This window comes from Carcharhinus amblyrhynchos, chromosome 9 (genome assembly GCF_965287045.1).
Source record: "Carcharhinus amblyrhynchos chromosome 9, sCarAmb.v2.hapA, whole genome shotgun sequence".
In the NCBI taxonomy this organism is placed as follows: domain Eukaryota; kingdom Metazoa; phylum Chordata; class Chondrichthyes; order Carcharhiniformes; family Carcharhinidae; genus Carcharhinus; species Carcharhinus amblyrhynchos.
The window spans coordinates 100398375-100409808 of NC_137332.1; the positions used below are offsets into that span (position 1 = coordinate 100398375).

Sequence of the window (11434 nt, forward strand, 5' to 3'; positions counted from 1 at the left end):
GAAACTTTTCTTGCTCATAAAAGGTTCAAGAATGAGAGGACACACATTTAAAATGATTTACAAAATAAACTAATGTGATGTCGGAGAATACGTTGACACAACAAGTGGTTGTGGTCTGAAATGCATTGCCTGTGCATGTAGTTAAGGCAGGTTGAATCGAGGCATTCAGAAGGACGTTAGGTGATTATTTAAATAGAGACAACGTGCAGGGGTACCCGGTAAAGACAGCGGAATGGCACTCAGTTAAGGTCACTTGGAGAGCCAGTGCAGACACAATGGGCTGAATGGCCTCCATCTGAGCTGTGACAGTTCTGTGATTCAGTATGTCCAGAGTCACATGCAGTCCAAACCACGTAAGGATGGAAGATTTCCATCCTTAGGTGGTCATTATTGAAGAAGACGGATTTCTACAACAATCAGTTATAATTCCGACGTCATTATTGCTGAGTCTAGCTTTCAATTCCAGGTTGATTTCAATTCCAGCAGCAGCCAGGGTGGGATCTGAACCCAAAGCATTAGCCTGGACCTCTAGATTACTGGTGTGGGAACATAAGCATTGCTCCATCATCTCTTTCAATAAAATTTTATTTCTGATTACTCCTCTGTGAGGTTTTTGTACATTACTGGTGATAAATAACTAATGTGTTGTTTCATATCATGTTGTATAACAAGCACATTTCTATTAGTCCGCCTACTGTAAAATATGAAAGTCGCCCTCATGAATGCGGCTGTGACTATCTTGTTGCACCAATGTTCTTGTACTGACACAGGAGGAGTTGTTTGAAGGTTTTCTTGAAGGTAGGGTTACACAGTGCGTAGCAGGCTGGGTTCACGGTACTGTTTATGTAAAAGATCCAATATCCAATAATCCAGATTGTGTTGGGGACACAGGTTGCACAGAAGGTGTCAATGAGAACCATGACATTGTATGGGGCCCAGGTGATGAAACAAGCCAGGAGAATAGCCAGGACGGTCCTAGTCACCTTCTTCTCTCGGGATGCAGCTCCCTTCTTCATAGCGGAGATATTGGCCATTGTAATGATCATATTGTCTTGTCTGGTCTCTCTATTATGCCCTGTCTTACTATTGATACATGGCACCATTCTTGCTATGGTACCACAGTGGTCATTGTTATGAGGTTTGCTAACTATCTTAAGGCAGGAGAGTTTGGTGTTGTCCATCTGGAAACAGCTTTGTGTAGTAGAGATACATGTGCTCTCTTGTATTGTCCCTTCCTGCTTCTGATTTGATGGGACCACACTGGGGGGAGTTAACTCATTGTGAAGCTTCTTTCCTTGGCCACAATTCACAGTTCTTACTTCTCCAGTTATTTTGCCACCTTGCATTTTGGCTTGTGGCAAACCATTTGATGTGCTGCTGTTATTCAATTCCATTATCTTTCTTTTCTCTAGACTGTGAGAAACGGCTCCCTCCCTCGATTCAGACGCCTTTTTATCTTCCATTACTCGACTCTTGCTGGCTTGAGATATTTGCACGTATAAAATCATCATGATGAACACAGGGAGGTAGAAGGCAGCTGTCGCAGTGCCAAAAGTGACGGCCGGATTTGAAAAAAATTGCACATAACACTCACCTTCACTAACTGTCCGCTCCCCTACGATGAACTGCCAGAAGAGAATGAGAGGCGCCCACAGGATAAAGGACACCACCCAAACAGCTCCGATCATCATCCCTGCCACCTTCGCTGTCCTCCACACGGGGTAGCTGAGGGGCTTTGTCACGCAGAAGTAGCGGTCAAAGCTGATAACCAGGAGACTCATGGATGAGGTATTACAGACAACATAATCTAGAGCGAGCCACAAATCACATACCACTGGGCCAAACGGCCAGTAACCAATTAGAGTGTAAATGTTGTACAGGTTCATGGAGAACACGCCAATAATCAAATCAGCGCAGGCCAAGCTGAAAAGAAAGTAATTGTTAATAGTTTGTAAATGTCTGTTTAGTTTGATAGAAACAATGACCAAAATGTTTCCAATAATTGTCACCAAGCTTAAAGCAGCTGTCACAGTCATAATGAGGACCACTTCGAACGTTTTGTAAGGACTTGCTCTTTCGCTGAGGAACAGATCTGCTGGGTTGTAGAGAGATTCATCTGTCCGTGTGGAGTTTGCCATCATTCCCCTCTGATGTGTAGTTAGCCCTGAAGAAGCATAAGTGTAGAAACTAAAAGAGGAAATGATTAGGAAATAGATTTTGGATGTTTTGAAATTTTAAAAAAACGGGCGGTTCATTGAATTTCTACCAGCAAGATAAGAACAACTTCTGTTCTTGGAAACCAGTATCTTTGGGGGGAAAGACTCTGTTTTAATGAGGATTTATTTTGCAGGTCATTTACTTAATTATGAAGGATTAGTGAATTACTTGTTCCAAACTGAATGCAGATGTTGATGAGCCTCATTGCAAACATTGAGCTTTAGGTTCATTGATCCAACACGTCTGGGTGAATCTCCTTTGCACTCTGCAAATATTCACCTGAAAACTTTCATCCCTTATGTTCATGTCTCAAGATCACAAACTCATTTAAACCCAAAATGTCCAGATCTACTAGTGAAGTAATGTAAGAAGGCAAAGCTTTAGTGTGGCATACCACACGATCTCTCACTCTTTGCTTCTATTCTTCTGTGGAACGTCAATATTTCCACACTGGGCTGTTTCTCTTTGCAGCCTCAAAGCACTGCTGGTTTAACTGGATGCTGATTAAAATTGCATCACTTCCAGCCTAGAGATGTTGCTTCCGCATCTTTCTGAGACACCCACCTCTAAGAAGTCTTACTTAGTCACTCCCCAACATAGCGCTCAACATCTCTTCTTATGTATGCTCTTCCCCCCATTAAATCCTTGTTCTGCAGGTCCTCTTTGAATATAAAATCTTTCATGTTCTCTCTACTGCCCCATCTGGTCAAATAAAATATAATAACAATACTTTGTTTGATTGTGAAACCTTTGCAAGCTGCAAGCATCTTTTCTCCTTCCTTTTGGATATTACAGCTAAAAGTTCAAACCCCTGTTTATCTCCAAATGCAAATTTCTACCCATGGCTTATGTACTTGTCAGAAAATTAACTTGCCATGCTTACTAAACATGCATTACTTTGATGTCTCAAACTTTATTCATCATGAGTACCCAGCATAACTACATTATGTCCATACATTTATACGCAAGCCTGTTTCTCAAGGTAACACAATGAATCCCATTAAGTCTCTAGCTTATTGTTCTATACCTTCAACAAGACTGCATGCAGCATTCTATGTATTCTTGCATACTTACAAGTTAGCATGCACTCCTTATATTTTATGTCTACTCTCCTGGAAATAAATACTAATGCTTGGTTTGCTTTCTCCCCCCTCAATGCTAAACTACAATGCAACTTTCAACAATGGATGCACTTGATATTCTTTGTTCTTCTACCCCGCTGAGACTTGCAACTTAAAGTAATAAGTGCACTCCCTATGCTTCCTGCCAGTAATGTACTCACTGACATTTCTACTGTTGAGCTTCAGTTGCCAATTATTTTCCCATCCTGCAATTTTATTTCTTCTCTCCTGTATTTTGTTACAACCCTAAATATTGACTATTTCTGCTCTTCAATGTGGTGTTCTACAGGGGAGCTGGGATGAGATGGTGGTGCTGTTGATGTTGGGGAACAAGGACGTGAGTCGTGGAAGAGTTTGTTGAACATAAAATGAGTTGGAATTCAGTTTAGATCATGCAAATTCCTTTGTTCTTTTCATCACTTAATGAATTTAATTATTTGAGTAAATGGATATTTGACCATGTTCTTCAGTTGCTTTTTGAAACTCATCTGAGTCATGGCATAAATATAAATGTTTGTGCTGCAACTCAGGAGCTGTGATGCTGGCTGAGAGATTCTCTCATCTGTCACAGGCAGCGTAAAATCCAATGCTTCAGGACAATAACAGGAGGAGAAATTCACTGAGAATCACATAATCACAGAATCCTTACCATGCAGAACGAAGCCATTCGGCCCATCGCGTCTGCACTGACAACAATCCCACCCAGGTATTATTCCCATCACCCCACATATTTACTCTGCTACCCCACTCCCCTTCCCCCCCAACACTAGGATCAATTTAGCATGGCCAATTGCTACTCAGGAGCTGCAGCATAAAACCTATTTCCCACATAATATCAAACATCAGTGCAGGTTCATGCTCTGGAAACCACATTCCTACCCATGTGGAATACACCACATATGTGGACCGTAACAGGATGAAATTCCCAGAGATAACAAATAGGAGCATGACAGATTTCCTTTGACCCTTCATCTCTAAAGATCTGAGACTCTCCCCATGGTAGGAAGCCTGGAGTCACCTGCAAGTTCTACTGGTCAACAAAATATGTCCAACAGTGAAAGCGTTGAGCAGCACAATCAGAATAAATGGAACCACAGGGGTGAAAATGCAGTGCAAGAGCATAATTGTGAACCAGACTGGTGAGTCCAGAGCATGTCTTTGTACAGAATAAAGCCAAGGGGAGTTCCACAGCTGATACTTATCCATTAATATAAAATACCACATAGTACCTTTTAAACAGCTCAGCACAGTCACTGTTCCCAGAGTCATAGCTGCACTTTTCATAGTACAATACTTAAATTTCAGCATCTTGCAACAGATGGCCACAAATCTATCAAGGGTGAAAGTGGTGGTGAACCAGACAGAACAGTCTGTGGCTGCATAAAGCAGAACATTGTGGAGGTTACACGTAGGGATGGAATACACTGAAAGGAAATGTTTCCTATAAACAATCAGAACATGCCTCGGCATCAGGTTGATAATAACAAGCAGCAGATCTGTCACCACCATGGCCAACAGGTAGCTTGTAACACATCTGTAGAGACTGCACTTTCCCTGAGAAAGCATCACAATTGTCACTACATTAGTTGTGAGGGAGAGATGTCAACAGGGAAAATATATATCAGACTGGGAGCAGAATTATCAGTTTCAAAAATTACTTGTTGACATAAAAAATGTGTTGACACGTCCAGTGATCTTATGATTTATTTTATTCTTTCAGTGGATATGGGTGACATTGGCTTGGCCAGCATTTGTTGCCAAATCTAATTTTCCCTGAACGGAATGGTTTGCTAAGCCATTGCACAGAGCTGTTCGGAGTCAACCACTGGAATGACACACAGACCAGGCCAGGTGAGGATCATTGAACGACTACAGCACAAGAGGAGGTCATTTAGCCCATCCTGCCTGCAAAAGCTTTCCAAAGGAACCAAAAGGGGATAGCAGATTCAATTACCTAAAGGACATAAAAGAAACATGTTTTTCTTTGCAATCAATGACAGTTATCATGCTCACCATTACTGAAACTAATTTACATTAGACTTTTGAATGGGCCTATCTTAAGTTGAGTTTTCTCTACACACTGGCTATGACTGTAACACCATATTCCACACCCTGTCCTTTCCTTTCCCCTTTTGTACACTATGAATGGTATGCTTTGTCTTTTTAGCACAATAGGCAATACTTTTCACTGTATCATGATACATGTGACAATGATGAATCAAATACTGGAGATATTTGTTAATTGATTTCAACTTCATGAATTCTAATACTGAGATTTAAACTTATTCCCTCAGGTCATTAGCCTGGCCTCTGTGCTCCCAGGCCAGTGACATTATCACTGCACTACCATCACCATAAGTGCTTTACTATTTGGGGTTTCTTTATTTTCTAGTCCAAATGAACTATGCTTGCCCTGTGATATGGCATGAATGCACTCCACATGTGATCAGTTGAGATATTCCTTAACATAAGATGAGTGAAAGCAGCACGTTTTTATCAGAGAACCACATCACACTGATGCTGCTGCACGAGTTAACCAGACAAAAGAAAACATCCAAACACCCATTGATCATCTGCCCCACGCTTGTGTCATCATGATCTCGTTCACCCTTGGTTCCAATAAGACTATGTTTTAGTATAATTTTCAGGCTGTGGATGCCATAGGCAACACCAGCATTTATTGCCCAGTAATAATTATTGTTAGGGTGTTATGATCAAGGCCTTGTGCATCACCCTTTCCTCAGACTCAACACAACACTGGAAAAAGGCAGCAAGTTTTCTCTCTTCAATGCCTGATGTCAAAGAACATGTCCCTTGTTAAGGTATTCAACACAGGTATTTATGAGGAACATGCACATTGTTTGACTATAAAAATAGACACGCAAAGACCACAAACTGACCCATTGACCAAGATGGGCATTAACAACGTTTAAATCCTGTCCTGAACACATCACTGTTTGCTACGAAGTCTGAGCATCTGTCAAGAACTCTCAATAACTTCCGACTTCAATGACTACAAGATATCTTTGGCATTACATGAAAAGATGCGCGGCATGGTAGCACAGTGGTAAGCACTGTTGTTTCACAGCTCCAAGGTCCTGGGTTCGATTCTCAGCTTGGGTCACTGTCTGTGTGGAGTTGCACATTCTCCTCGTGACTGCGTGGGTTTCCTCTGGGTACTCCCACAGTCCAAAGATATGCGGGTTAGGTTGATTGGCTATGCTAAGAAATTGCCCCTTAGCGTCCATGGATGCGTAGGTTTGAGGGAATAGTGGGTATAATATGTAGGGATATTGGGGCAGGGCCTGGGTGGTATTCTGTTCGATGGGCCGAAGGGCCTCTTTCTGCACTGTAGGGTTCTATGAGAAAAAGTCATCTATCAGTCCTTTCTAGGAGCTCTAATCAAGTGGCAGAACATTCATTGGTTTGGCACGTGCATAGGGTTGAAAATGGCTGTATCACCAAGGATATGATGTACAATGAGGTATCTGTTGCCACAAGAAAAGTACAGTGGATGATCATGTCTGTCCTGGCCAAAGATGAAGTTTGCACTCTCATTATTGCTGGCAGGTGGAAGGATGGGAGCATGAAGTCAATATTGTGCTGTATTTGTGGCCATCATATCTACTGGACAGCGTAAGCATCAACCAATGGAAGCAATCATTACACAGAAATTAATATTTGGTATGAAGCAAACAATGTGCAATCGCTCTTTCTGAAAGAAGACATAAAGGTTTGTTCAGACCTATTGTATCACAATGGAAAGAGCTGAGTGATGAAGTAAGAACAAAAGATGACAAGAAACATTTGCAGTGAAGGAGAGAGGAATGTGGTAGAAGGATACCTGTGATGCTGTCTGTGAGATTCCCTCACCTGTTACAGGCAGCGTAAAAGCCAATGCTTCAGGACAATAACAGGAAGAGGGTCCATTGAAAATCTTTGGGACTTTTTGTTTTGGAAAGAAATTCACTGAGAATCATAGAATCACATAATCCTTACAGTGCAGAACAAAGCCATTCGGCCCATCGCGTCCGCACTGACAACAATCCCATCCAGGCATTATTCCCATAACCCCACATATTTACTCTGCTACCCCATTCCCCTTCCCCCCCAACACTAGGATCAATTTAGCACAGCCAATCCACCTAACCTGCACATCTTTGGACCTTGGGAGGAAAGCAGAGCACCCAGACGAAACCTATGCAGACATGGGGAGACCCTGCAAACTCCACACAGACAGAGGTCCGAGTTGAACCTGGGTCCCTGGCGCTGTGAGGCAGCAGTGCTAACTATTGTGCCACCGTGCCACCAAATATTATTACAAGAGTAATAATATCCGGTGGCACGGTGGCACATTGGAGTTGGGGGGGTAGTTTAACATAGAACATAGAACATAGAACATAGAACACTACAGCACAAACAGGCCCTTCGGCCCACGAGTTGCGCCAATCACATCAACACCTACCAATCTATAGACCTATCTATAACCCCCGATCCCATAAAACCCCATATACTCATCCAGAAGTCTTTTAAAAGACCCCAGCGAGTTTGCCTCCACCACCACTGACGGCAGCCGATTCCATTCACACACCACCCTCTGTGTGAAAAACTTACCCCTAACATCACTTCTGTAAAGTTTAGATCAGAGTTGAGGAGGAACTTCTTTCACTCAAAGGGTGATGAATCTCTGGAATTCTCTGCCTGTTGAAGTGGTGGAGGCTGCCTCGCTAAATATATTTAAGTCACGCGTGGATAGGTTTCTGATAGACAAGGAGAATTAAGGGTGATGGGGAGAAAGCAGGAAAGTGGAACTGATCCACTTCAGATCAGCCATGATCTTATTGAATGGCGGGGCAGGCTTGAAGGGCTAGATGGCCTACTCCTGCTCCTATTTCTTATGTTCTTATGTTCTTGTTACGATATCAACACTTTGAGTAAAATGGAACATTGCAGTCAGAGAAGGCAAACAGAGAGCAGGGTGAATGGATGCACATCCCCAGCCATAAGAGAAAAATATTTCAAAATCTATTTGTGATCACTCTGTCCAGACGGATGTCAAAAACTCAACATTGATATGACTCCCCAGCAGAATTGGATTTCTGATTTCCAATCTTGTTAGGAGATTCAAAGATTTGATCAGTCTCTTAATCGCAAAAAGAAAACATCAGCTTAGATAAATGATTGAAGTGAGGATGTGCCATTCCTTGAGCTCAGAATGAATGGACTACTGTGCAATAATTAAATCAAGTAAAATTAAAACAACATTACACCTAGAAAGAAAGAAGTTCGCTGAATAAATGCAATAGCTCGTTTCAAACATGCTTATAAAATAATAATAATAATAATAAAAGGCAAATTTTTGCAATGATGGAATCTGAAACCAAAAGAGAAAATGCTGAAAAATCTCAGCAAGTCTGGAAGGAGAGAAAAGAGCTGACATTTCAAGTCCACGTGACCCTTTGTCAAAGCTAAAAGGCAAAGAAAGTGGAAGATATTTATACTGTAGGGTGAGAATGAAAGATGAGTCATAGCTACAGAAATAAGGGGAAAGGCTGCTAATGGCAGTCCATAGAGAGAATAGAAGGTGTGAATGGCCAAATGGCAGAGAAGCTAAAATCAGAGGGCAGGCTGTGACAGATGCAAATGTGGGGAAAGGGTGGAAACAGTGGGAGAGAGGTAACGTTTAGAAAAAGGGAAAGCAAAGGGGGAGAAAAGATAAGGAAAGGGGGATAAAGTAGGGGGAAAGAGTGGTGGGGCGAAGAAAGATGAAGAAACATAATGAATGGCTGGATGTGATGACTTACCAGGAACAGCAATAGCAGCAAGTAGAGGGTAGTAAGTCTTTTCTAAGTCAATAATGAAACAATACACCATCCACTGGTCCATTTCAGTGGAAACGCTGATCCCTGTTAGTGTCGGAGGTGCTGCTCCAACTCACACTAAGAGACTTGGCAAGTTGAGACTGGCGTTTTATTAACAGAAAAGAGAATCTCTCCAGTGACACAGTCAGTTCCACTGAGACTGCCATTAATTAGTGTGACTGAACAAACAAATTTAGTTAACCAATTTCAATCTGACACTTATTATCACAACAAATATTTTGTGAATGGTCCATACGTAAAATACTTTCAAATGTCCAACACGTTCTCATGTTGAACACTAACCAGGACAATTTGCCATCTTTTTAGGCAGTCACTACAAGGCAGTTTAGCCTTGTGAGAGAAAGGTTCGCTCCTTTGTGTTGAATTCTGTGTTGATCATCGCCTGATGCATTTGGTTTGATTTGATTTATTATTGTCACACGCATTGACATATAGTAAAAATTATTGTTTCTTGCATGCTATACAGGCAAAGCATACCATTCATACAGAAGGAAACAAGAGGGTTGCAGAATATAGTGTTACAGTCAAATCTAGGGAGTAGAGAAAGACCAACTTAATGCGAGGTAAGTCCATTCAACAGTCTGACAGCAGCAGGGAAGAAGCTGTTCTTGAGTTGGTTGGTATGTGACCTCAAACTTTCATATCCTTTTTCCAGTGGAAGAAGGTGGAAGAGAGAATTCCAGGGTGCGTGGGATCCTTGATTATGCTGGCTGCTTTGCCAAGGCAGTGGGAACCATAGACAGAGTTAATGGGTGAGAGGCTGGTTTGAATGATGGGTTTGGCTACATTCACAACCTTTTGTAGTTCCTTGCGGTCTTGGGCCGAGCAGGAGCCATACCAAGCTGTGATACAACCAGAAAGAATGCTTTCTATCTGCAAAAGTTGGTGAGAGTCGTAGCTGACATGCCTAATTTCCTTAGTCTTCTGAGAAAGGATGGAAGGAAGGTTCATGGGCCCGATATAGCATGGCAGTCTTTAGGGTATTTGTTACAGGTGATCATGCATTACTCACTGAACTTTGCATTGACTGTGTTTTCTCATTGGCCAGATTAACTTCCTATTTTGCTTGACCTCTTCCATAATCCTCCAGACAGGTAGCCTTCAGAGGCCACGACCATTGGTGATTGATGCATTTGTTACTGTTGATGTTTTGTCATTTTCTATATCTCACTTGCAAGTGTCCTGTGTTATGAAGGACTGGAGACCAAGCACACCCCCTGGCTGGTTATCCAGACAGGAGATCTTTGCGTAACATAGTCATCCAATAAATATGCCCATAACAACACGTGTCATTGATTTAGGGTATGCTGATGGAATTTGCACGCTCAGGGACCTCGGAGTTGGTGACCTTGCCTTGCCAAGAGATGCTGAGGATATGCCTCAGAGAGTTACAGTCAAAATGATCCAGTATTTTGTCCTGCTCAACACATGTTATTCAAGCATCATCATTATATAGGAGGGCACTGAAGACACAGGGTTGGTAGACCTGCAGTTTGGTGTTTAGCATGGAGGAGTACTGATTCATCAGCTGGCAGGGGGTGGGAGGGGGCAAAGGGTATGTAATAATCACCTGGAGGTATCCTTGCCCATGTTTTACCTGACACCTTGTGATTTCTTGGGGTCCAAGATAACTCGCTCCATCACTGTGTGCCCCTGTGCCACCACCTCTGCTGGGTCTGTCATGTTGGTGGGACAGGACATACACAGAGATGGTGATGGTGTTGCCTGAGACACAATCGTTATCATATAATTCTCTGAGTATGAATATGTTAAGCTGTTGCCTACTAATGAGACAGTTTTCCCAATTTTGGAACTAGCCCCTAGATGTTAATAAGGGGAACTTTATAGGGTCAATAGCTTTGTGTTTGACATTGTCATTTCCTTGGTTTCATTCCATTTTATTGACTTTAGCTTACCATTCCAGAGGGCATTGCTGTAGGTGTGGAGTCGTATGTAGACAAAAACAGGAAGTGATTGTAGATTTTCTTTCCTAAAGGGCATTAATGAACCAGTTTCTTTTTACGATGATCGATTCATAGCCATCATTAGACTTTTAATCCCAGTTTATTTTTGATGAATATAAATTTCACCATCTGTCAAACTGTAATTGGAATCTGGAACTCCAGAACATTACCTTGGGTCTCTGGTTTACTAATCCAGTGACAATACCACTATGTCTCCACCTTGCCTTGTGGAGCCTTGATATGTGAAGCT

General features: G+C 42.0%; 1 protein-coding gene across 1 annotated transcript; it reads right to left on the bottom strand.

Annotated features, from left to right (window-relative positions):
- Positions 1-734: 734 nt before the first annotated feature.
- Positions 735-2141, bottom strand: LOC145348489 (muscarinic acetylcholine receptor M2-like). The gene has a single exon (XM_080196677.1). The coding sequence runs from the start codon at positions 2139-2141 to the stop codon at positions 735-737; it is 1407 nt and encodes a 468-aa protein (XP_080052803.1).
- Positions 2142-11434: the final 9293 nt, after the last annotated feature.